Raw genomic sequence first — 27,186 nt, 5'->3', positions numbered from 1 at the left:
ACAAAAAACCAAACAAACAAAGAAACAACCAAACAAAAAACCAAAGAAAAAAACCAAACAAACAAAAAAACAACAACAACAAAGAAACAAACAAATAAAAAGCTCTCCCACAAAAAGAAGAAAGAAGATGTTACCGGAAGTGCTATAGGATGCAGGATTCTGTCTGAGGCCCCGCTAATCGTACTCAGGTTAATAATGAGTTTATCAAACTAATTAGCGGCTCAGTGAGGAGGGAAACCTGCGCAGCTTTGACCCTCACCCGCCATCACACATGGCCAATCTCATCTGTTTGTTTACATTCTTTCCGGACAATTTCCGAGCTGTGCGAGAAGCTGGGAATTAAGTTTGTTGGGGGATCACTTGCGCATGCGCCCTACGATCATAAGCTTGTACTGAGAGCGCCGCCTTGTGGTGAACTTTAATAGTTGTGTGTTGTGGTGTGTGTTGTATATCCAAATAAAATATCTTTCACATTTACTCTGTCGGACACTGCCTGTCTATTGATGATTGTACTCACACTGACATACGGGTGGGTTCGTGCAATGCCTTATCAAAATTTGTCTTGATGATTTAAGAAATGATTGACGACGATTAAAGAAGCAGGAATGAATTAGAAATGAATGCACACTACAGCTGTATGTCTGTGATGCTCAGTGAAGTGGAGGAGGAATCATTCCAAGGCTGAACCACTTCCGTTCAGAAGAGCCTGGCTCGTCCTCCCTCCATTCCAGTTTACAGTTTACGAGCGCAGTGCAGGAAGTGGTTTCCATCAGGTTTCCAGCAAACAAGGACTTTTAACATGGAATAAAACAGACTTTAATTTGTGAAAGTTAGGTCAAGGTTCCCTCTTACAAGGACTAGAAGCATTTATTTCATTATTTATGGAAAGAAAAATATTGCACATGCCAATGACTTTGTAGTAACAATTCCTGTCAGTCATGAAACAAAACAGAAGTGTGCTAGCTACAGTTTTGTTTACTTTATTTTGTTCTGAATTTTTTCTCTAAAACGGTTGTCAACCCTTGTCTTTTGGCACATAATGTTAACCTGAGAGAATTTTGAAAAGAAAAATCTGCAGTAAAATGACTTTTGGTCGAGTTAAATACTTTAAATGTGAGAAAACTTGCTTTTACTAGACGAGTTGTTGTAGCATCTTTCTGTACATCTGTCCTGTCCCTATCTGTGTGTGTGAGAGAGAGAGAGATAGAGAGAGAGAGATTGCCTTTCCATGCTTGTTCTAGACTATGAGGGTGCAAGGATGGCTTTCAGAGGTTTTTTGGGAGGAAAAGATGGATGAAGCGTAAACGAGGACTTTACGACGAGGCGTCAAGGCACGTGCACCCTGAGTGCCCGTCCAAACAGACGCTGCACATCATCAACCCAGAAGAAACAAAGCCGAGGAAAGCTAAGCTGAGCCTGGGGCAGGATGAAACCCAGGTCCCGCTCATCCATTTGATGAGGGCCACGATAACTATCTCATCGCCCCGCGTGCTCAATTATGTCCATCAGATCTTTCTTAAAAGGCGTTGTCTGTTCATGTCAAAACTCATTTTCCATACAGTTCGTGTAAATTCATTCTCCTTCGCTTGAAGCTTTTGCCTCTAGCATCTGGAATGCCTTTTAACCTCTTGCTTCCTGGACCAGGAGGCGAGCTGGGAGACAACAACAACGATGTGGAGGAGGCGGGAGGAGAAGAAGTGTCTCTCGTGAGTCTCTTTGACACACAGTCTTCTTGCTGCGATGTCTCAAAGGCAGATCGACTTGATAACTTTGGGTGGAGACTGATTACATCATGGTCCAGACACTAATTTTACTGTTATCACTCCAATCTGCAAGCAGGACAACCGCAGGTCTGGCAACGAGGCTGAAGTGAGGAACACCAGTACACGAGACTTGCACCGTCGAGGGGAGGTTGATGTATTTTCTTCTTCTCCTCTGTCAGCTGTCTTTAACATCTGAAAGTCTCCTCCCCCTCCTCTCTCTCTCTCCCCCTTCCTGAGAGACCGTGTGTGAGAGAGAGAAGAGGGGAGAAAAGCAAGTTTGATGGGCTAAAAATGTGTCTAACTTCCGAACGTTGCTGCTCGTAAAGAACGTGAACTCTAACCTCCAGTTGCAGAAAGCATCGAGTTATCTCGTCTTGGGAGACTAAACTAATGTCAGTGCCGCTCGGCACGAGAATGCATGCCTTTCGCGCATGCGTGGGTCACACGAGTACACGTGCCATTCTCGTGTCTGGAGTTATCTTTCCTCGTCAGCAGGCGACGTCACTGGGCCTGACAGTGGTCATCGGTAGTCCTCCCGTCCCGGCGTGGTCAGATGCCAGTGTGGCGATCACTCATTCTTGTCTGTCCACCTTGGACATGTTCCTCCTTCATCGTTGAACATTGTTTTTCTTTTCTCACGTGTTATTTTTCTGTTCATTTCTGATGTCAATTGGGTCAAATAATAATTGTTTATTGATAAATAAAAATTAATACAAAGTAAATAAAGTTATAAATATTTTTGTTAAGAGGATAAAATAAATTTAGCGAGTACTGGGGGTGAGAGAGAGACTGGACCTTTTTATTTTACTTTTGGGACAGACTTGACGAATGACGAGTGCTTCCTTCCTCTCTCACTCCTACACAGTTGAATGAGGGAATGATGTGCCCCTAGTGTCCCATCTCTCTACCTTCTGTAGGGGGGGACACTGGAGGTAGTACCTGTTGTAGGGGGGACTATGGAGGTCGTGTTCAGTTTGCGTATTTCACAAGAAGAATGTTCGGAACAGGTGAAGAAAAGAAGTTTTCGGCCGTTTCTAGTGATGTCGGCTTCTTTAGTGCTACAGGTGAGGAATTTGCGAGGCCTGAGCTCATTACACGCTTGCCGACCCCACTCATGTCTTGCCCTCGTCGTAGGAAGCAGCAGAAGTGGAGGTATGAGTGTGTAGGTGAAGGAGGAGCACGGCCACATGTTGCAGAATGGGAGAGAAATGGAGAGAAAGTTTCACTTTGTGTTCCAGGTTTGTAGAGGTACCTCCACAGGAAAGAAGAGGTTTGGCTTCACTATTGACACAAAATGTGAATGAAGTGCAAACTGCATATACGTGGAATGAAAATTCAGTTTGAGTGGATGTAGAATTGTCAGGCCAAAGGAGGAAGGAGACAGGTGTAGTAGTTTGGTGGTGATAAGGCCGGCAGTCCTCGAGATGTTGTTATCGCAACCGAGATTGGCTGAGTCCATTGACGGCAATGGTGCCGAGGACTATAGGAGACTACCATTGCCCTCATTCAGCTCGGTACCGAGGACTATACCAGCTACCATTGCCCTCATACAGCCTGGAGGAGGCAGAATGTTTACAGCAAGTGGAGGTGAGGGCTGCAAGTCTGTGAGAGTTGCTGCCTGCAAGTTTGGGGGGAGCACCAGACACCCTCGTGTACTGCCTTCAAGAAAAAGCTTTGTTCGCCGAAAGAAAGCTGTCAGCGAATGAACCGAGGGCTCGTGCTGCTGACTTCAGTCTCAGTTGAACTTAACAAGAAGACGCTAATGGTCACGGTGTACCACTCACACCATCAAAGCTGATGGCTTTGTCGGCACAACAATACCCAGGTATGAGTAGTAGCCGCGGACATGATACTAGAGACTACAGTTGTTTTGCGAGATATTTTGCCCTCGTCAAGAAATTCAAGCACAAGCAACAAATGTGATTTACGTCACAGGAATGGCTCGTTGATGCGTGACGTAACATGTCCGGTATTTCAGTTACATTACCTTGTCCTTGTCACCAGACACTCATGCCAGGAATGCTTGTGTTGACTTATTTCTGCTCCACGGCACCACCTTACTTCCAACGTAGACCCCATTAGTGAAAATATTTCAAGTTATGGCTGTAATCCAAGTTATTACACCGGAACAGGTAATTGGATTCTGGGAGATTGCCGTGCTGGAGAAGAGGGAGGGGAGTGTGTGTGGGGTGGGGAAGGAAGGACGAGGGTAGAGCGAGAGTATGTGGAGTCGGTGGTGCAGAGAGAATGCAGTGTGTACGTGACTACATTAGTTCACATGTTATTCAATCTGTTAGTTAATGTGTTATTTAATATATTGGCAAATGACTACAACTGGCTTCCGTAGCAGCGAGGTCGTTAAAGTGTCGGGTGGGTGTGAGGCCGGGTGTGCAGGGGTCGAGCCAGAGCGCTGCACTCTTCCTGCTGCATTTTGTGCATGTCTCGCCTTGTCTCACCGCGATAACTAAATATTCTGACAAATCCTTGTCACACCAGACATTTACGATGGAATGAAAGTTTTCTGTGTGTGGGAGTGTTATCCAATGTTTGGGGAATCGTTGTCTGAGATGATTTTGTTGTCGAGTCTCCCTAATCGACATCCTGAGTCCAGGTCACGTGCTTCATCCAGATTTCTCGTTGCCTGTAGTCTGCTGTGGTTGCCATGGAGTCTTTACATTCGCCGATCCTTTCACCTGTGATTCTCTCCTCCTGCGGCGTCTTTAAGTGGCTTCAAGCGGCTACCTGAGATTCACATCTTTCACACACTCATCAGCCCCGTGAACTCTTACATGTCATCAGCGCCACCAACTGTTACATGTCACCAGTCGGGTCTTCAATTCTTCACATCGTAAATGACACGACATCATGAAACAAATGACCGCCCAGCTTTGAATATATTGATGTCCAGTCAGTCAATGATTGAATGGTGGTCATACCTACTCATTGAAGGCTCATTTATGTATGTGTCTGGACGGCTGGATGGACGATCACAGCACACATAATAACAGGCGACAAGTAACGGACACAAGACTACAGCAGGTAATGTGACACAGCCTGTACACCTGCCTCGCAACTCAACTCCTCAGCAAAGTATACAATTCTGTGGGTTAATGAACATGGGAGCACTGACTCTCCTCCCCGGGAATCACTTTACAACATGGCGTGTGGAGCATGCTCATTAATTACTCATTAAGCCTCGATTGAACATGATTTCTTCGTCAGGAATAATGAAAATCTTTGGAGACACTATTCGTCTTCTGCCCTACACACATATTTGTCAACAACCTTGTTTGTTTCCTACAATAAACTATCGTGTGTGTGTGATATCTGTGAGAGATATCTGTGTGTGTGTAAAGGGCACTATCTGTCATATTAAGGCACTTAGTATATTATCCACACCTACCGGCGTCTTAATCTCTCAGGTTTTCCCGAGAATCGAGGCTTAAAAATAAACACCACCCGACAGGAACTGAGAGGCGACCTCACGGAAGAGCGCGTTTTGAGAAAAAGAGTTGAGGGGTTAAGCTTTAGTACCCGTGCCGACAAGTATCGGGTATCCATGGCTTGACAGGGCAAAGTCTGTGGACAAGCTTCGTTAACCCTGACTTCGGCGCTAACCTGGTCTCTGATGTCTTCACAGGGTAGGTCGACCATGCACCCGGCCACACAGACACACACACACAGATACCACACACACAGACAGGAGGACATCACATAAATTAATGCTTAAAGAAGTAAGCAAGTTTTGAAAAAAAAACAGACTAAATGATTGTTGGAATATTTTTAAAATTTTTGTTGCTGATTATTTAAATTACTCGGGTGGACGATGCGCCAAGATGGCGGTCAAGTATTGTAACATTTTAAACTAGAGACTATCCCTACTCCCCAGGTAAATCCGAGGACAACTGTATTCACTTTCCCCATCACATTTTTCTGTTTCTCTTTCAGTCTTTTGTAGCTGATTTAAAACTCTCTTCTGTTCTTTTTATTTACAACTCATTTGATTTCTTCCGCCGTCGATTCTCAAAAGGCTGTGATGGTCGACAGAAGGTGTGAATGGCTCACAAAACTCACAGCAATGCATCAGGTGCAGGAAACAATTATTTTATAAGACAGGTGTTTAAAAACAGTAGAAACAAGAATTAAAACACATGCATCTTTTATAGAGCACATCGTAAAATGTAATCACCGTTAATTAGAAATAAATCACAGGTAGATTACGAGCTTTGGTGAGGGGAAGCATCCGTCCGCCATCTGTGTGGTCTATAAACCAGAGGATGAGAGATGTCGGGAATGGAGATGTGGATGTTCCTCCAACAAAAATTCTGAATGATGTGAGGGAGGAGTAGGGAGAGTGACTGAATTACTGGAGGGATAAATACAAATAGTAGTTGGAGGGAATAGTTTTAAATTGATTGGCTGCTGTTGAGGTTCATTACCATTGACGGGATGTCACGAGGCGGGGTCTACACCAGCTTTGAAGTTCTACCGAGTGGGGGAGGGTAGTGTGGAGGTGCACTATCAACACAAAGATCAAAAGCTTGCACCGACACACGGAAGGCGCAGGTAGTTGACAGGTGGGAAGTGAATGGCAACAGGTAGACGACAGTCAGATGAAAGCGAGGCTTGGGTACTGGGTTTCACGAAGACAGGTGGACGGGACAAGAAGACACAGTAAACAATGGAGCAGAAACTTTTACTTTTCATATCATTTGGCTCGACATTAGCTTCATCACATGCTTTCATTTAGAAGTTATCTTTCTTACTTAAATTGAGACTTTATTTCTCTCCCCTTCGGTGATGATAAACTTTAAAACTTTTTGTCCTGTTTGGGATAAAGCTGTTTATTTTCACACATTGTGAATGATTTTATTTTTGTCACTAAGATTTTCCTAGTTTCTGGTGAAGTGATAAAATTGGGAATGGCTAGATTTACTCAAATTATTTTTTTTAAAGTTAATATTTTGGGATTCCCATACGGAAGGGAGGTAACTCACCATCAACATTCTCATATGTTTGCACAAATTTTTTTTTTTCGAAAAAGCACAAAGTAGAAAAATAAGTGACACGAAATATTTACAGAATACTAGAACAAAGGAAGTGTGTCTTCACAGCGCTGAGGAAGATGGAGGAGGACTGGGAGGAGGACTGGGACACACGGACTACAGGCTGGACAGTTAAACGACTAATAACTTGTGAAAAGCCATCACGAGTGCCTGGTGTCCGCGGGACAATATTGACAGTGGTCACTGATAGCATCCCCCACAGGCTCTAACAGTCTTACTGTATCGCCAAGAACTGCTCAAACACCGCCAGCGACCCCGGGGGTTGTGCAAACATGGTGGCAGGCTGACTGCCCCGGAGACTGGGCCTGAGGACCTCATCCTCTAATGTGCCTGTCTTCATGCTAACTATTGTTATACCCTGGAGTATATTTTCTTATCATGGCAATCCCGGTGGTGTTGGTGTCACAGTCAGGTCGGTTAATTATTTGGAGAGACATTGCTGAGGTTTGAATGGTGAACCACTGAGGATGCCATTTAAACACACATCTCTACTTCTTCCAGGCACTAGCATCTGTCTCATTTTCCAGTCAGTGAATCCTTTTATTTATTATACATATACATATAGCATTAGGAATCAACATGACGAGGCAGAAACAATTATATTAGAATGATAACCGCTCAGTGAATGGCGGTTGTAATGATTTATCAGTTCATCATGTCCAGAATAGAACTTTTTCGTTAACAAAAAAAAACAAAAAACAAAAAACATCAACAACAACAACAAACAAACAAAAAACAAACAAACAACCCCGCTACCATCATCTCTTCCTGTGAATATCCCCCATCTCTCCCTTCCTCACCATCTCTCACTCCAAGACTGTAATGTCTCTCACTCAAACACTTAGCATCTCTCACTCAGGTTCAAACACAGCGGTTCGCTCTCTATTATGTTCTAAGTGTGCAAGGCATGCTTCAATTTTTGTTTTAATAGCATTTACAACAAAAGATGCTCCACTTTCCCAACCACTCTCCCCACAGAAGACAAAAAAAAAAAAAAAAAAGCCAACCAAACAAAGTGAAGTGGACCTTGCTCGGAAGGTTGGCTGTCCTGAGGACTGTCTGGCTTGGGTTCTTGTCTAAACATTCCTCGTGTCCTGAAGATACAGCAATAATGCCACTCGTGGATATTGTTTACGGATTTGCCACTCGGGGAACACCGATATAGAATGAGCAATCATTAACTGCTTTCTGCATGCAGACAGAAGGGAGTCGACATCAGGGTCTTTACACTGAGTGTTATCGGAGTGAGCAGACCCACACACGCAAATTCTTGGAAATAAAATATCACACAAAATATTCCGGTGGTATTTTATGACGAAGAGGCAGGAGAAATATTACATTAATTTTTTTTCTCTTAATCACACCTGGATTCGTCGAGAAAACAGGAAGTGACGAAAGGGTAGTGTTTCTAAAAATAGCGTCGCGTGCATGAGCTCGATTCGAAGAGAAAAGATGAGATTTTCGGTTAAAAAAAAAACAACAACAACAAAAAAAAAAAAAAAGGAGGACACAAGTGTTCTTGCTGAATGTTCTCTTCGACAATGAGATGGAGTTAGTTTCTTGCGCCTAAGAGAACTCTTCAGTGAAGGAGAGTAATTTTCTTCTGCTTTCCTAGCGGCAGGTGAGAAGGCCGATTTTTTTAAGGTGTATATCTTGAAAACTAAGCATAATTATCTACTCATGTGTTAGGTATATTATTTTAAAATGAACTGAAGTCGATCATGAAGAAAAGATGTGGCAGTCATGTCGTCCTTTCATTCTTGCTGTGTTGACTGTCGGTGAGGGTGAGGTTCTTAGTCTGCATGGAAAAATAAGAAATGGCAAAAAAGACGATAAATGTCGATGTTTTGACGATGGACAAACGGATGCTATACAGGGTGAGTACACTAAGGGGCAGTTGATATTACTTATCATCACACTCATCGTTCTTATTCTCTGCGCCCTTTGACACTTGATGAAGACGTGGCAGTCAGACAGGTAGACACGGAGTGCAACTCCCAGCAAAACCTTGTCAAACTTGTTAAAAAAAAAAAAAAGAAGAGGATGTCAGTCCCCGGGCTTCAGCAGCCAACCGACAGGACCACTGGGGACGTCAAGGTAGGGGGCGCTGAGTTCAAGGTGTGCGTGCCATGCAGGATGTTGTGTGCCATCCATTACCTTACCTTCCGCCTGTCGTGTCCCGTCGTGTGTCACCTGGCCTGGCACCGCGGGGCACGACCCTCCTGCCTCCCCAAACCCTCCCACCCCACACCTGTATCACCCAACAACCCTCCCACCTTCCACACTTCTCTTTTTCTTACTCTCGTCCATTATTTTGTTCTTTTTTATATTTTGTTTGATCAGGTTTGGTTCCTGCCTGCCACTAGTCTGATCCTCTTTTTTCTTTGCTTTGTTTCTCTATTTATTCATCACATTGATCGTCGATGCCTTTATCTCTAGTGACTCCAGTGTCGGCCGATATTTTTACAGTTGGTAAAAAAAAGTTAGCTTAGCTTAGCTATTGGTCCCGACCTCATCAGGTTCTTTTGACATTTGACATTTGACATTTATTTTAATCATTCACGCATGAAGGGTTCGGAGGAATTGTAACTATACCCAACTAGTCGTTCACCCATACCAGGTTTGAATAAATGTCCACAAATACAAGATGAATAAAAGTAAAAACAAGTAAATACAGTGTTATACGAGAAAAGAAAGAAATGTGACTAAACCGGAAGCTGTGTACCCTAAAGCCTCGTTTTAGAAAAAAATCGTCTGCCAGCAGTCCAGATATACAAGTTGAGAAACTAGTCACCCCCATGTGTTCCCGGGTGGCTGCGGGTGGGGTTGGTAACTTGTTCAGCCACAGGGGGAGACAACCAGCGGTCGCGCGCCGCGCTCACGTACCAAGTCCCGTAGGATGTCAGAAGGAGGGAGAGAGGGAGGGACAGGGAGGGAGAGAGAGAAGTTGTCAGGTCTCAATATTTGCTCACAGAAAGAAACATGCCAGTCCCCCCCTAATCCCAGCCTCGCTCCTTGCCGGTCACCTGTCACTTCAAAACTTCGCACCTGACTCTCGCCTCATGTTCTGCTCGAGAGCTTTCTGGGTGTTGCACCCGCCATCCGTGGGCCTCGCCACCCGGGATTCCTTGTCATCGCCAGAAGTCAAAGGAAAGATGATCGGTGTCCTGTCTGCAGTTGTTTGTCCACGCATTTTCTTCTGGATCTGTCTCTCACTCATTCTGTTTCTTGGATCATAAGTGCTCTTTTTTTTCCACCTGTCCTCCAGAGTTCCTTCATGTGACGTGGTTGTCAAAATATTTCCCCTTCAACCCTTTTGTGGAAGTCCATTACAAACAAAGCGACGATTGAAGTCGGGTGGGCAAGACGTGAATGTTGTCCTCGGTATTGTTTGCATTGTTTAGTATGCTAAGACAGCCATTGTGCTTTTCCTCCCAGTCCTCCCAAAACTGTTTAGCCCCTACATTGACTATAATGGCTTGTTTGAAGTTTCCCATGGGATAAATATTCCCCTGCTGTTGACTCTGACATTTTTTGTGGCGGCAGGTATTGCAAGACTGTGAATGACATTTAACTCTATATCTTTCTGTCGCTCTCTTCTTCTCTTTTAATTCATTTGTTTTTTATTTGTGTGTCTACTGATTTTGTCTTTCTTCCTTTTTTTTCTTTTTTTTTCTTTCTTTTTTTTTTTTTACAGATTTTTAAATAAATTTTTTGTCCCCCTACCCCACCATACAAACACAGACACAGGTACAATCATTGGCTTTGTTTTGTTGTTGTTTTTCGGGTGGTGTAGCACGGATACCCGATGTCACCCACCCGTACCCACTTCACAATCATGACATGCTGGCTACATCACCAGGGTTTTCACCCGGAGAAATGAAAAATTAGTGCACACACCGTGGTGTCAGTGTTTCCTATCTCCCTGTTTTTACAGTTCACACAGTTCAAGTTTCCTCTCCATGGCGGGTACCGGGGGGAACCGTAGTCTGATATGCAAGAGCTTTTCAAAATGATCGCCAAGAAAAAGGAAAAAAAACCACACACTCGTTGGTTTTATTTTCCTGATATTTATCCGGCAGCTTCAATCTTCGGGAGGTTTTTAGCCGTGTAATCGCTACCTACTTTCTGTGTTTTTTACAAGAAGATAGAGATCAACCTTTCGAGGCGCTACTTCAGATGTGCCTCCCACTTTTTTATTTTTTTTTTTTCTTCACAGTTTCATCATCTATCAACGAAAACGAGTCTCGGACTGGCTCCCTTGCTAGTTTTCTTTTTTTTTTTTTTCCTTCTGTCTCGTCTCCTCTGCTTCCTGCTGCCAAAAGTAATCATTAGTCACATTTCTCCTTCTTTCTTTTTTAAAAAAACGTGTCAGAAGAAGCTTCTATGTAATATTTTTTAAAGCAAAAATATATCAGTAAATACTTTTTGAAATTCCTAGTAATTTATGGTTGCTCTTGGCCTGATGGTGTCTACTTCCACAACAAGTAAACAACGATAGGTCCATGTGATTAGCTCCTGTGATAATGAGAGTAGTCCATACAGAATATTGTAATGTTGGTGATTAATATTCAGTTAAATGCTTATTACTTAGTGTTCTTATGATTCATTTAGGATGCAGCAGACATACACTGGTTAATTAATTGTTTTATTTCTTGGTAACTGTTTGTGCTCTCGTGTAACTCTCGTGCTCACTCCTATGGCACAATTGATGACAGAAAAAATATTCGAGAACGAAAAAGAATTTTAAGAAACAGGTGCAAGAGAAGATAAGGAGAGAAAAAGGTTCTTGTATACAGAAGAATGAGAAAAGGTTCATACACCGAGGGCATCAGTCCTAAAGTTTGCCTACAGGACAGGTTGGAAACGACTTCACCTGTTTCATTAGCCTCCACTGACACTGACGAAGCATGGAGGAGATTGGTGTTCTACCCCGAGCCAGAAACTAAGCCTATATCGTGGAAAGGTAGCCAGCCTTGTAAACAGATGCCAAAAACAGAGAAAAACGGTATACCCGAGGCGAGAACTGAACCAGGGACGACCAACTTCCCGGTGTTGGTGACAGGCGTTAACCGTTGCTCCACCCGACGAACGAAGAAGCAGCGAGGATGTCACCTGGGAATTTATTCACTCTCTCCATTTCTTTGTGTTCACACCTGTGCCTAGGTATCTTTTAAAATTTATTCCGATCGTTTATTTTTTTACGTTTGTTAGGGGTGGGTTGTCGTTGAAGGGCCGGTTGTACTCGACAAAAGCTGGGAAGTGTGTTCAGGGATTATGTGAATTGATGAGTATTATGGTCTTTTCTCGACACAAGCTTTATTGTGGATTTGTTCTGGAAGGATGGAAAGCAATGATGCCACAACAGTTTGGTCCATGTGAGGACCTCCTCAGTCACCTGCTACCCGGGTTGTGTGTGGGGTGTGTGCAGGGTGTACCTGTTGGATTGACAGAGCGCCGCAGATTATTTGCACTACAACTTGACTATTTCCACAGGCTTTACGGAAACCCACAGATTGAGAAATGGCCAGAAAATGAACAACGACGGTGAAATGTGGGCTAAAAACTCATTTAACATCGGCTCTGTCGTCGCCATTATCCGTCTGCCGATCGCATTGTGCGCCGTCTAATCTCGGGGTAGGTAAGATAAGGGTACATTGGTTGTGACAGCTAAAAACCCTTGTATTTCATTAAAACTGTTCCCCGGCACTGTCACACCCACCCAGCCACCCAGATAACACACACACACACACACACACACAGACACACACCACGCGCGCGCTCGTGACTGAAACCCGACAGATGCTGTTTAGTGTTTACTAACCTGTTTACTACCCGTGTCAACGATCAGACTCACATGAATGATTTTTTCAAGGGACCCAAGGGAGGAGGAGGGTCAGATCATGCCAGGGCCTCACCCGAGCAATGACGATCCCGTTATGACAGACCAGAGGCGATGGCGGATGCGATAACTGCGTTCTACCCGTCGCCGACAGACCCACCCGGCTTCCGACAGACTTTCTTCTTCTTCTAACAAGCGGGGAGGGTCCGGGGTAGCTCCCGTATCCCGCAGCATATGGCGGCATTGAGCGGAGAGCCGGGGCTCCCTTGAATGCCGAAGGTGGAGGAACACAAAGACGAGACACGCTAGGGTGATACCCGACATGAAGTAGACCCAGAGAGTGAATGTTCTCTAAATGCTCTCGAGCTGAATACATTGTAGGCACGTACCCGGCGAGCTATTGAAACCGCTGAGCGGAAAATCGAGTGCGGAAATGGACTTAAAACTGGCAAGTGACATTGAGAGCGCCAAGACTTCATTCACCTGCCGAGGACACCTCCAGCCTGTCACATACCCGGTAGGTCCCGGGTACCTGACGGCGCGGCGAGACCTCAACGAGATGGCCTGACCGTACGGACGTTCTTCTAACAACAGATTATTTGTAAACTACATAAACAAATCTTGTAGCATCTTCTGCACGAACTTTGACCCAAGACTTTTAATGAACTCTACCCGAAGGAGGCGGGCCGGATGCGGCCCGCGGGCCGCCTCTTGCCCAGGTCTGACTTAGAACATGAATAACTGTGAACTGTTGGAGTTTTTGTTGGTATAAATGATGTCTGGGTGTGTCCATCCCTCTGTCTCGTGCTTGCACGTGTCAGGTAATACTCTACACTGGAAAAGTCAAAGAGTGGCCGTGCAAAGCTCGGCTGATAAACGGGTGTTCAGGTGTCAGTGAACACGAGTCACTGCATTGTGTTACCTGCCCCTCATGACCGATGAAAGAGCCTGTTGATCGTTAGCCTTTTTCTCTCTCGCTGTTTTCCAACACCAGTAAATGAGAATCTCCTGTTCTTTTAATCCACACTAGCTTGATGACATTTCTTCCCTCCTTCATTCCCGCCATGTCTCTGGAAGTTTATCTTTCCGCCATCCGGTCTGTGTTGTGTCGGTCCAGGTACAGATGCTCACCTTCATTAACATCCGCACGGCACCACACAGCTCGTGTTTACAAACAAACAACTGCGAACCTTCATTCCACCCCAGGACATCATTCATGCTAAAGCCAAGTTAATTCCGAGAAACACAATTTAATTTAGGAGGATACAAGGCCGGAGCACAGATTCTTTTTTCTCTGGGTATCGCGAAGTGGTGAACTCAAGAAACTTCGCTCGTTTCAGAGGACATCCTAAGTTTTCACTAAAATTAAACAAAATCGAGATTTGTAAAAAAGATGGCGCTACATGGCGGGTATACACATACCCACGATACACATCGTAGAGGCAACATTTTTATTTTCTTCCAATGTAAGTTTTCGGGAATAGCCGACATTTTCGAATTAAGTCGCATGCGCGGACTTACCGGACGCTGCACACCCCGACTCTCACCGGAAGTGAGCTGCCATGTACCCGTATGCACGCGACGCGTCCTACCCGGACATGTGCACGCGCCATGACGTCAGTAATTTTCCGCCTTGGCAAGCACGCGCGCGAGAAGCGCTCTGTCTCCCCCAACCTCGCGCTCGTCTCACGTGCGACTGTGGTTTCCGGGTGCCTGCACATTCTTGCATCGCTGCCAGTTCAAAGGTGAGCGACGAGACTGGTTTCCTCGAGCTAGGAATCTCGTTTCCAGTGGGTAGGTAGCCTTGCTAACAAATAAACAGACTGTTGTCTGCTTCTGGTGACACCTGAGCAACATACGGGTGTGGGGTAGGGGGGAGGATGTTTGGGTGGAAACACGATGTGGAAAGCTTGTCTGAGACTGCAGGTAAATAAATGTCTGACCACAGAGGTCGGTTGTTGGTCTGTTTGTCACAGGCCACCTTTGTTTGTTTGTTTGTTTGTTTGTTTGTTTGGTTGGTTGGTTGGTTGGTTGGTTGGTTGGTTGGTTGTTTGGTTGTTTGTTGGTTTGTTTGTTTGGTTGGTTGGTTGTTGGTTTGTTGGTTGGTTGTTTGGTTGGTTGGTTGTTTGTTGGTTTGTTGGTTTGTTTGTTTGGTTGGTTGGTTGGTTGGTTGGTTGGTTGGTTGGTTGGTTGGTTGGTTTGGTTGGTTGGTTGGTTGGTTGTTGGTTGGTTGGTTGTTGTTGGTTGGTTGGTTGGTTGTTGGTTGGTTGGTTGGTTGGTTGGTTGGTTGGTTGGTTTGTTAGGCTACGGATGACTAAAGTTTTAGTCTAATTAAAAGTAGAGAATGGCTTCACGACTGGTCTCATCTATATTCAAAGTTTTTGACTGTCGTGTTTCCCGCCATCATGGTCTAGTTTCTTTGGAAATGAAGGAGGAGGAGCAGAGGATGCTGGATCCCCCATGTGGGTTACTCTACTGCTCACTAGGAGTGTCGGAGTCACAATGGTCAAAACAAATAGAGGATTGCATCCTGATGTCATTGTTTAGGTTTGTACGCAAGTGTACCATGTCATCGTCCATCTTGTACCCAAGCTCAGTGTAAAACTGACAAAAGATGTTTGCATTGGAGACAGTCGTTCATGCCACTGACGAGGGTGACAAGTAGCAATGCAGGTCAGAGGATGTAGAACATCTATTTATGTTTGACTAAAAGCTCAAATGATTTTTGTCTCTGTATTGATATTGTCATTATGAGTCTTAAGTTTGTTTGTATTTTGCTAGTTGCCTCACGGGCATTTCTCTCAAAATGTTGACAATTTGTTTTTTTTTGGAAGACAAGACGAGCCTCGATATATAACGGCATGTTATAGTAACAACAGTAACAAGTTAGATAAAAATAGATTATTTACTGAAAAAAAAACCTAAAACAAAATGTTCTTCTAGGATGAACACAGCAAAACAGAACGAGAGAGAGACTTCTCGGTGGAAAAAAGAGAAGATAAGCGAAGTTGTGGAAGAGGACGAAGACAGAAGCGACTTGTAATGAGAAATTCAAGACAAGTTCAGATTAAACGTGGATCGTATTTTGCCAATTTGTCTCTCAAACAAATGTAAAGACCGATGGTGTCAAACTGTGGCTGTGGGCGTGCTGAATGTGTGAGAGTGTGAGTGAGTGAGTGAGAGAGAGAGAGATGCGTGGACGGAGGAATAGCTAGAGAGAGCGTGCGATCTCTCCTACAAGTGCATGCAAACAAGAACAAAGACCTGCTTTTCTGAGAAGAAAACTGTTTAGTGGGGTGGCAGTGTGTGAAGTCTGGGGGCCTGCACCTATGTACACTGTTGATTCTACCTTTCCCAAGCCGACACGAGGCGTCAAAGACGAAAAGTGCTTTTGATGTTTTTGTGAAGTTCAAGGTAGTTTAGATTGCCAGGCAGCTTGATCTTCTGGACCCACAAACCATCCACCCCGGGCACGACTGGCTCACCATCTTCTCTTTTGAACACAGTGAATGTTTATCGGTGTTGAGGGATGGCGGAGGACAGTGGTTCCCCGGGCCTCGCAGATTCTTTGTGGGTTACCTCATCTCACTCTATAAAAGTCGCGGTGCATGTAGACAAACTGTGTAGATATGTAGATGAAGCTATGTTTGGGTGCAGCTGTGTCTAAATGTATGTAAACAATTGTGAGTTAAATGTGTACATGTGTCAATTGTTTATAGAACTGTGTATGTGTTGATATTTATGTTTCGGTAAATGTGTATGTGTTTGTCTTCACGATTGGTCCGTTTTCCCTTCCAATATCAAAACAAACAAACAAACAAACAAACAAACAAACAAACACTTTTATAAAATAAATGAAACATATTTAAATACATCATTTTTAGTTGTTTTTTTTTTTGTGTATGAAGCTGGAATCAGCAGTCGTTAGTTCCTAATTAACCTGATTAGTTGCGGTGATCTTTGAAGTCCCGTTGTCATCCGGGTCCTGTTGCCATTGTTTGCGGTGAGAGGACGGTCGTGTAGAGAACATTCAGCGAGTACACACCCTTTCATCTTTCCTGACCATGTTCTCCAGGTTTAGCCCGTTAAACGAACTTTAATCTGTTTTCCTAAGCCTTCCCTGTGTCTGTAGACGGTTTTTCAGTCTTTTATTCTCTCGTTTGACGCCGCGGCCAACGGTTGACAGAGTCAACGATCGCACTTGTAGCTGGTCACGTGACCAGCCTTCAACTACAATAACAAACCCACAGAAGTCGGGTAGTTGGGAGGAAACAGAGTAGGAGCACGTGTCCTGGGTTAGCCTGATAGTCTCTGGTATTTTTACAATGTAAAGAGGTGTGAACTATAAACTTGATTACACGTAGACGAGTTAGCTGATGTATTGTTAAATAAACAACAACAACAACAACAACAAAGTTGTGTACTCACCAAATCCCACCTTCGACATTTCTCTAGACGGATGAATAATTTAAAAGAAAATTAAAACTGGAGCACTGGTTGTACTCGATCACCTGACCTGTTGAGAAGTGTTTGTCGGGTGCCAGAAGGTGGAGCAGGAAAGAAACTGAGAGGATGGAGGGATGGTGTGTGTGTGATGGGGAGGGGGATGTAAGGCCAGGTGTCACGTGTTGCTGACGTTTGTAGTGTCAGAGGATTGTCTGCCTAACAGATGGCTCGTGCTTAATGCGCGAAAGACGATTGTCAGCCATGTTAACGAGGACGAGAGTCGATGTTGCGAGTGCCACTGCTCTTCTGCTTTCCGCATGATGTCCTAGAGACCTACACTCTCCCTCCCTCATCCACCCGGACCCCTACCCTCCTGCGCGTGGCGCTACATCAACAACGTGGACAAAGAGGATAAATTTTCCTCCAGGAACATCAGCCCCGCCATGTTGTGAGAGCCTCGTTTACCCTAAAGCTGCAGTTTCAAGAGCGAGCACGAAGGTCTGACAACTGATACAATGGATGCCATTGGACTCAGACACCAAACTTCACCGAACTCAAACAAAACTAGGGAGAATAACGAGGGGAAAAAAATCTTAACTTTACAAACACAAGTTTTTCTTGTTTGCTTGCCAGAAAATAAAGTTCAGGCTCAGTACACCCCGAACGAGCGCTTGAATTACTGAGGAATAATGATGCATTTATTCATCCGGTATGAGTCCTGGCCTGCCTACTCTCCGCCCATCCCTCGTTCTCTACTTTCACGGCTGCGCGTTGCTAGTGTTTTCCTTTAACACCTCGATGAAGCCTGACTCCAAGTTAAACATGAAACAATTAGCGGGAATGCCAAACTTTGTGTTTCCGCCGTCCTGCTCGTGCATACTTGCTGTGCACCCGGCACCTGACGAGACACCCGGAGATGGCGAGAACTGCCTGCCTTGTCTTTCACACTCGTGGCAAATGTGTGATCTCAAGTCGGATTTATTTTGTTTGCAGTTCTCCTGAAGTTCTCCTGCCCTCTCCTGTCCTCTCCTGCCCTCTCCTGTCCTCTCCTGCCCTCTCCTGTCCTCTCTTGCCCTCTCCTGAATATCATTCACCTCAAACATGAAATGTCATTTCCTTTAAATTTTCCTACAACTCAACAAGATTGAATTCAATCATCATTACTAACCACAATCGCCAATACCACCACCTCCATAATTTTAATAATAATTATTATTGTTGTTGTTGTTGTGGATATATTTGTTTACCAATGTGGTGTTCTGGTGCCAGAGCCCTGCACCGGGTGAAGCACAAGAGCTGGGACAACTCCAGGAACTGCAGCTCCAAGCTGGGGCTGGTCAAGCGCCAAATCAAGTTGTGCAAAGACAACCTGGACCTCATGCCCAGTGTGGCCAGGGCGGCTTTCTTCTCCCTGGAAACATGTCAGAACCAGTTTTCAGACCGGAGGTGGAATTGCTCATCCATAGCTCACGTTCCTGCCATGTCTAAAGATATCACCAGAGGTGAGTTCATCATTATCTCCTCTTCCCGCTCCTTAACTAATTTTTTTAATTTTATTTTCTATGTATCGAAGCAGACATTTTCTATTAGTCTCTGATTGTCACTCCCCACCCGTACCCGTTTCTTGCTGAATATTTTCAGTCCGACACTGAGCACTGCTTCAATCAAAGCCTCGGGTGTACTTCTCTCTCCGAAAACTCCTCTTGAATGTTTGGCCTGGCGAGGAACACCCACCATGGCAGCCCTGAGAATAACAAATAAAATAAATACATGTTGGTTTACGACAGTCGAACTCGCTGACTTGCTTATATACATGTTACTAACTTACCAACGTGCTGCTCATGCAACTATTTACGGCCGTGCATCCTGCGCCAACTGTTGTGGCAGCCGGGAGGGAGCTGTAAATTATCGGAGGACAAGCCCCGGACTGAGTCTCGTGCGACTACCTGGTACGGGGGAGGAGCAGGTACGGGGGAGCAGACGGCTTTTGAGATACAATAGTGGGGAACAGGGGCTGGGGGGTGGTGGGGAGGAAGGGGAGAGAAGTAGAATTGGACTCTAAGTGCCTCTTATACTCTCTTGCCAGCGAGAATCATATCGGACTACATAATTCCGCCCACATGACTGCCTTGGCTCCTATGGCGAACACATGGGAGCCGGCGACCACACACAAGGTGCATGGAGAACAGAAAGCCGCTGGAAGGATAGGATTTGCTTCATGCAAATGAACAGGCCGGCAAAAGTTGCCCGTTGAGCCACTTCCGTGGGTTGAACTTTGTAATGATGAAGTCTCTCTCTCTCACACACACACACAAACTGTAAGGACAACAATAATTGTCTTTAAAGGTAAGTGTGGGTACCCGACATACAATTTTCACACAGCCACCAAGAGGATGAGAAGGATGACACTGATTCCAATTTTACAATGTAACGATGACAAATGAGATGATGAGGATTATTATCGAAGATATGCATTCCTTTCTTTTCCTAAAGATACATTTTTTTATTTTTGACTTTTTATTTCTCTTCCCGTTTGTATGCCTGTCTTGCTGCAATTCTTCGCCGAAGAAATAACGAAAAACATTCTATACAAGAAAAGTAAGTGAATAAAAAAGAATTAAATAAAATGATCTTACAGAAAAAGTGTGTAATGAAGAAGAAAGGAAGGATAGAAGGACAGAGGAAAAAAATTGTGTTCGTTCGTGTCGTTGCCTGCCTGTCTATCTGTCTATCTAGAGAAAACTTTTCTTCGCGTTCGTGTCTCTGGTTCTCTCACCTCTCGCAGCACGCATGCGCACTGGGGTGAGGAAGTGGGTCCCAGAAGGCCGCAGTCTGCAGGCAGGAGACCGAGGCGCGTTTTATGGCCCGACACCCGAGGCAGCAGCCAGCTCCCCGGCTCAAACAGACGGCAAAGACATATAAAGAAGTGATAAATGTGCAATTAAGGCTACATAAAGAGGGTAAATTGTTTTTCTCTCTCTCCGTCTGCGAGTCCCATGTGCGCGCGCGTGAGGACCGCAGCACATGATCCGTACTACGCATGCGCGCGAGAAAGTCGCCATTTGCACGCGCGGGAAGGCATCAAGGGTGGGTGCTACCCGCTTCTGGTCTGGAAAGAAAGTTTTCCATAACTGCGTCTGTGATATCGCTCCAGGCCTCTGTATAAAAATGCAGTTTTGTCTCTCTTTCCCTGTTTTATGTCCGACATTTTGAAGGAAATCGCTAGAAGGCGACGGAGAAATTTTATGTCGGGTCCACCCGAGGAAAGTTGACTACCAGACTTGCTGTGCAGACTTTTTATGATTTAGCACAAATTAGCCAATTACGAGCAACAGTTTGTTCTCACGTAGTAAAATACTGGGTACAGAGATATCCGGTTTTATAAAGATAGAAAAAACATTTACGAACGAATATTTCTAGTAAGACGCTCACTCCCTTCCCCCCAAAAAAAAATAAAACTAGGAAAGTATGAAAATACTTCACAAGAGTTTTCTTTCAGTTAGTTCACTTAGTCTCTCGTCACTTTTCTTTGCTTCCACTCCTTCCCTTCTGTTCTTGCATTCCTTCATTCTTCTCCGTCATGGCTTCTTGCTTCTTTATTTTTTTTATTCGTTGTTTTTTTAATTCTTTTTTTTTTTTGCACAGTTTGCTTCTTTTCTTTTCTTTCTCTTGAAAATTCTTTTGGACTGTGTTTCTTGTGAGCAAAATAATGCAGAAATATTTACGATTTCATAAATCTGTTTTGCTCACTGGTGCGTGTCGGCGGGAAATGGAAGAGAGAAGCGGGGTAGACAACACTGTGCTGCCGACACCCGAATATTTCTCAACCTTTCAGTGGCATCATGGTACACAAGTCCTTGCTGGCTTGCTTCTTTACTAACTCCTACCCTTGTTTTTGTTTATTTATTTCTTTTTGTTTCTCTGTCTTTTTTTGTTTGTTTTGTTTTTGTTGTTGGTTTTTTCTTTCTTTTTTTTGTTTTTTTTTTTTGTTTGGTTTGTTTTTTTTTTTTTTTTTTTGGGTTTTTTTTTTTTTGTTTGTTTTTTGTTCATGTTTATCCGTGTTTGTGAGTCTGTGTTCGTACTGGTCAATCGGTTGGTCGGGTGGTTGGTTGCCTGTCTGTAAATGTGTGGGCATCGTTTCGCATGTAGTCTGGTTGTGGTCGAGTCTGGCTGACGACTGATAACAGTCGATGAGATTCCCTTCAACATCTCATTCAGAAAAAAATTACATGGAGTGAGAGCCGACCACTTGCTCTGGTTGTGTTTCACCGCAAGGGAAGCTTACTCTCCAATCCCTTGCTTTTGTTTTTTTATGTATTTGCTTATCTGGGTACAGGGCGGCCATAGGTGAGCTGTGTCAGACGATAAAGGAGAAGAGGTAACTACACCTGTTGATTACATTTCACACGTGGCGCGTTTTATCTTTTCTTTCTTTTTTTTCTGAAGCTCCCAAACCCATCTACTTTACCAGCAGGGAAGGAAACTCCGCTTTGACACCGCTTTCAAAGTTTTTTTTTATGTAGTTTCAGTCTGCTGTAGATGTGAACTGCCATGATCACTCTTTCTCTCTCTCTCGCTCCTAAGTTTTTTTCCCCTTCGCCCTCAAGAGGCATTGACAGTGTGGCCTTTGGTGTCACTCTTCTTCTTCATTCGTTTTCAGTGAAATCCCCGCTTGTTTTCCCAACCTTCACTTAAATATCAAAAAGAAAAAGTTTATCCATTCCACGAGGTTTACTTCTTGTCACATCTCGCCTGATTTATCGAGCATTAACGAGTGTGGTGGTAGAGAATGAGGGAAGACAGGAATGGCGCACAGCCCTCGTCAGGTCCTCCATGGGCGCCGTGACTCCCAGTGTTGGAGCCAGACCAGGGTGTTTGAGACCCGTTTCAGCAGTCGTTTCCCGCGGAAATCACTCCGAGTGCCACACCTGCCTTTTCATTAGGCGCCCAGAGTTCTTTCCCCTGTCGACCCCTTGCACACCGCAGCGCCCTCTGTGCAGGAGCCAGTCCTTCTCTCTCTCCATCCATCCCCGTGTTTCTGCGCCGTTCACAGCCAGGGCTTTCGTTTGTCGGGTTCGAATTTCCTCATGTCAAAGAAATTTGTTTACCCTGCTGTAGTTTTCCCTCGAGACACTTGGCGTGCGCAACTTCTTCCATTTGTCGGCACGTGCGGAGCGCGTGAGGTTCTCTCCCTCCTCAAACCAAATGGTTCTCGCGAGATTTGAACACTTGAGTTTTATTGCAGGAAACAAGTCATTTCTTTGAATCGACAAGCTGCCTTGCTCAAGTTTATTTCTGAGAACATAAAGTGACTCTAGCCATCGAACTGCCTCGACGATAAAAGTTCATCGCGGAGAGGAATAAATAAAATATAAAAGTGTAACACCTGGATTGCTTCCCTTTAGTTCGACTTCCAATATTCGGATTGTCCATTGATTAAACACTATAGTACAGGACCTACCGCCCCCACCATCGCCACCACCACCACCACCACCACCACCACCACGATCCATTCTTAAGTAAAGGGGAAGGGAAAGTTTAAAATATCGGCGAATATTGTGCCAATGATTTAGTGACCTGCGAGGCGGCCAGAGAGCGGAATCCAGCCATCTAATTTAATTTAATGCATACCTCTGGCAGTACATCAGCAGTTGACGTGGGGGGCATTAACATACCTCAGGGACAAGAGTTCCCAGAGCACCATCATGGGAGGGAGCCTGCTCGTTAGCGCGGTCTCTGTGTCTCGGATGAATCAAGGTGGTGGGAGAGGAGCCCTCGTTGGACTTCCTGCTCGAGGCCAATCGAGAGCCCACCATTAACTGATGGGTGAGACGTTCGTTCACTCCCAGCTTGGAATGTGGCTGCTGAATCACCTCTCATTCAAAACTGGAATAGCAACTTGCGGCAGCTCCTGCTTCAACCGTCCAAGATGTCCGACCTCTCAGACAACCCTTCACTGACTCGCTAAAGACTTTTTTTTGGGAAGGTTTTGGCTTCGTTAAGTTCTATTCATACAGAGCTGACATTTCAAAACGAGAAAAATATTATTTTACTCAACATCGATAATCTATTCCAGACAATATTTTCTTCATCTTGTCAGACAGCGGGATTATTTTCCACAGACTTGAATGTCATTTTCGTTGTGTCCGTTGGCGTGACCTTTGAGGGTTTAAACAAAGAACACAGAGAAAGTTGAGATTGCTGTTTTCTCATGAAACCTCCGCCCATCTTGTTCTGTTGGGGTCAAGAGCTTGAATGGTGTCTGCTTGACTGCGGGTACACCACCCCTCGTTGTGTAAAGTCAAGGGAAGATAAATTTGTGATCTTCCTGTCTAATGTTTTTATAGATGATGATGAGTTGGCTATGAAAATCGTTTGACCGCCTGACCATAACAACCAATCATACTAACCTAACTGTAGAAGAGCGAAGAACACTAAACCAGATGCGAAGGACATGAACCCTTTGGCGCAGACATGAGCACGTCAGGTTGTCTCCCTGCAGGACCAAGCCAGACGCGATTATCTGTCTTTACCGGCGCTGTAGTTGGTCACAATTATCTTTTAGGATATTATAGAAATAATACAGAAATTTATTCGAATTGTTTGCATCGCAAAAAACACAAAATTGCACAAAGACAGGTATCTACCCGTATATTTTTTGAAAGAAAGATATAATTAGTAATACGAGGAACTATAAAAGCTTATAGGATTTTTTCCTTCCAAATCTTCTTGTCTTTTTTTCTATCGTCTTTTCTCTCCCTCACCCCTCTCTCTATCTGTGTGTGTGTGTGTGTGTGTGTTAGTTATGCGAGAAAAAAAAAGAGAGTTTGTGTAAGAGAGAGTAGCTTTCCTCTTTAATCTCGTCTCTCTCCACACTTCTCATAAAGCTAGTACCTCTATCGAAAACGAGGTTTCCTATCTTCAAGTTTTCAATCGAGCAAGCTGTCTTCCTTATCGCCCGTCCATTCATCTGCAATTTCTATTTAATCAACACCGTGCTGTAGATTGTAAGATTACCCGTAGCACCAGACAGAGCATTATAATTTGCTGACTCCGGCGTAAAGAGGTCATGAAAACAAGCAGAATGAAAGAAGAATAAGATAGATTGGAGTAGGAAGCCCTCGACACAAATGTCACGAGGCCTGGAGTCGGTTGAAAGCAAGAGAAGACCAACTGGAGCACAGCCCGAGGCTCGGCCGTGACGTATCATAACTTGTGGACGATCAAAGGACAACTCTGGCTTCCTTGGCAGATAACTGCAATCAGTCCCTCAAATAAATGTCGGAAGCGCCGTTTGAAAACTGCTCAGCTTCAGACTCGTGTTTCTGGACATACAGCCAGCCCTCGGCGTCTTCGCCAAAGTTATTTTTACTTGAATTTTATTTCTCTTTTATACCTTTCCTCAGATAACTCCGACCACTGTTTATATCCAGCGAGAGATAACTGTGTCGGGTTTTCTTTTGACACCAGAAGTTCACAGTAAGGGGTAGGTATATGGCTGATAATGATATACAGAAAATGAGCGATTAATTTAGGGTTTATTGTTTTAGTTCTTTATTTTTTTCCATCGTAATTTTGAGAGAGGATTTATTGATGTTGTGGGCGCAAGTGTTGGAAACTTTAGACAGTTTTTTAAAAAAAAAATGTTGGATCGTTTGGAGTCTGAAGAGGGTGGCCCATAAACTGTGATGTGCAGGCTGCCTCCGGTGTTACCTGAGTAATCGGGGGGATCATGGCCTGCGACTGCTGGCTGAGTGAAGCTCACTGGCACAATAACACTTTACTGCCAACAATGAAAGGTTAAACTTGCGCTTAGAGAAGCAAAAAATAAAAATAAAAAATAAAAATAAAAAAAAATAAAAAAAATAAAAATAAAAAAAATAAAAATAAAAAAATAAAAAATAAAAAAAATAAAAAATAAAAAATAAAAATACAAAAATAAAAAATACAAAAAATATAAAAATAAAAAATAAAAAATAAAAAATAAAAATAAAATAAAAAATATAAATAAAAAATATAAAAATATTTCTAATAGAGGTTTGAAATGATGTGTGTCTGGTGGTCGCCTTTTCTGCAACATCCGGGCAAATCATCCGCCATGCACACCTTGCTACAGATATAATATCCAGGTAAAGGTGAGCTCAGCCGCTTTCATCGATATCATGGCGAGGGGATGAGATGAGATGGTGAGCACCCACTCACTGTGCTGTTGAGGTGAGCAGAAGATTGTTGGCCTCCAACACCAGCCACATGCCCACCCAACAGCTTAGTCATGCCAGCCACCCGTGTGTATAATTATCTGCAGAAAATGACAGCAGCGCCCTCTCGCGATACACCCTGAAGAAGATTGTAGGTTTGGAGCTGAGGCATGCAGTAAGTGTGCGAGGAAAGCCCTGGAGTTTACCAGTGTTTAGTTCGTCAGCTGTCGGGTAGCCTGGCACGAGTGTTATGTCCTTCCGGTAATCGAACACTGGAGAAAAATGGTGTGTACCCCATTGTGCAAGCACCCGCTCGGGTGTTTTCTTTCCCGACAACAGCTGGCCACACATCAACTCCACATCTTCTGCAGCTTTACTAACCCCGGTTATACCCATCTACTCCGTCGGGTACTTTAATCCCCTCTCTCCATCGTTGGGTGTTGAGAATGTTGCATTCAGGTACCCGGCTTTGCTTGCTGGTGGGAAATGCAAGTCAAGAGTCGCTGACTTCACGCGCTTGCTGTGAAGTGTGATCCGTGAAGACTTCAATTAGATGGCCCACGGAGATTTCTCTCTCTTATCGTCGGTCCGCTCACCTGGCGGTCTCTCTTCACCTTTTCTAAGAGCCTCTTGGTCGATACAAACGACGGTTGATCAAAGAGACCGACGACAAGAGCGAGGAAGGTCTGCGGGTCGTGTTGTCCAACTATCCACCCGAGCCACTTGTAAGGCGCCGGGTGGTTAAGTAGCACGTGGGTGCTAATGTAGCCTTTGATGGGGAGGTAACTGCGGCATCATTCTGCTCGCTCGATTACCTTCCCTTAGTCCCGTCCATCCGGCGTTTCCATTGGCCTCTGCTTGAGGAATATTTCTGTTTTGTTATTGTTGTTTATACACATTCAGTCGCTTTGGATTTTTACAGGTTTTCTAGCAGAGATTGGTCTGATTGTCAAAAGAATTTGTTAAGAATTCACGATGAAGCTCTGTGACCCGTAAAACATATTTCAACACAGATTTAACTTATCTGTCTTTATATATCAAGGTTCCCTTCTCTCGTTTTCTTGCAAAGCTGCTGGCTGTTAGCTGTGTGTGTGTGTGAGAGAGAGAAGGAACAACAGATGAGAGAATTGACTACATTCAAATATTGTAAAGACCCTGACATACAACAACAACAACAACAACACACTAATATAAACCAACAAAAGGAGAAAAAAATGATAAGTAGTGTGTTCAACAGGAGTCAAAGAATATGAATGAGAAAAGCTCACGTGACTGTGCATGTGTCAGAGGGAGAGCATGGTGCACGTGTAGGTCACGTGACAATATTAATGATGTGAGCATCAAGCTGTGTGTGGTCCACCCCGATAAACACAAGATGTAGTGTACCCATACTTCTGTCTCTGGTGTCATAATCGTGTTATTTTGTGATTTACCTGTAAACAATACTTCTTCATAAAAACTGTATATCTAGGAGAAAGTAAACAAGCTCACAGTTGTAAATAATCAACTACAATAATGTTATTTTTGTTGTGGGTAAAATGCTATTAAACTCGAAATATCTCTTGAATAATTTTTTTAGGAGCTTGGATAAAAATCCCCGGCGGTATTTTGTCCCCATGCAACAATTTGTTTTCATGGGACCTGACACACAGTGGAAATGAGTTGCCAGGCAAACAAGGGGTTGCCACATCCAGTAACTTCTACCTGAAACAACGCCGGGGAGAGGGGTGGACCGCGGGGTGCACCATCTAATGATATCACGGACCAGGTGAGGGGTGGAGGGGAGAGGAGGACTGTGGTGTCTGATTTTAATGGGGGAGACAGACAAGAAGGCCGTCTGCTGTTGTTGTAGCTGTCGTTGCTGCACTCAG

The 27,186-nt window shown here is 44.2% G+C and overlaps 1 protein-coding gene across 1 annotated transcript in view; it reads left to right on the top strand.

Annotated features, from left to right (window-relative positions):
• LOC112555463 (protein Wnt-11b-2-like) overlaps window positions 1-27,186 on the top strand; it is a 62,968-nt gene that overhangs the window by 15,376 nt on the left and 20,406 nt on the right. Inside the window, 1 exon segment of the mRNA XM_025223887.1 lies at window positions 18,387-18,619. Coding sequence (XP_025079672.1) covers window positions 18,387-18,619 — 233 coding nt within the window.

Source organism: Pomacea canaliculata, linkage group LG14 (assembly GCF_003073045.1).
Source record: "Pomacea canaliculata isolate SZHN2017 linkage group LG14, ASM307304v1, whole genome shotgun sequence".
Classification (NCBI taxonomy): Eukaryota; Metazoa; Mollusca; class Gastropoda; order Architaenioglossa; family Ampullariidae; genus Pomacea; species Pomacea canaliculata.
The sequence above is the reverse complement of the archived record's forward strand: the minus strand, read 5'-3'. Positions and strand labels throughout refer to the sequence as shown.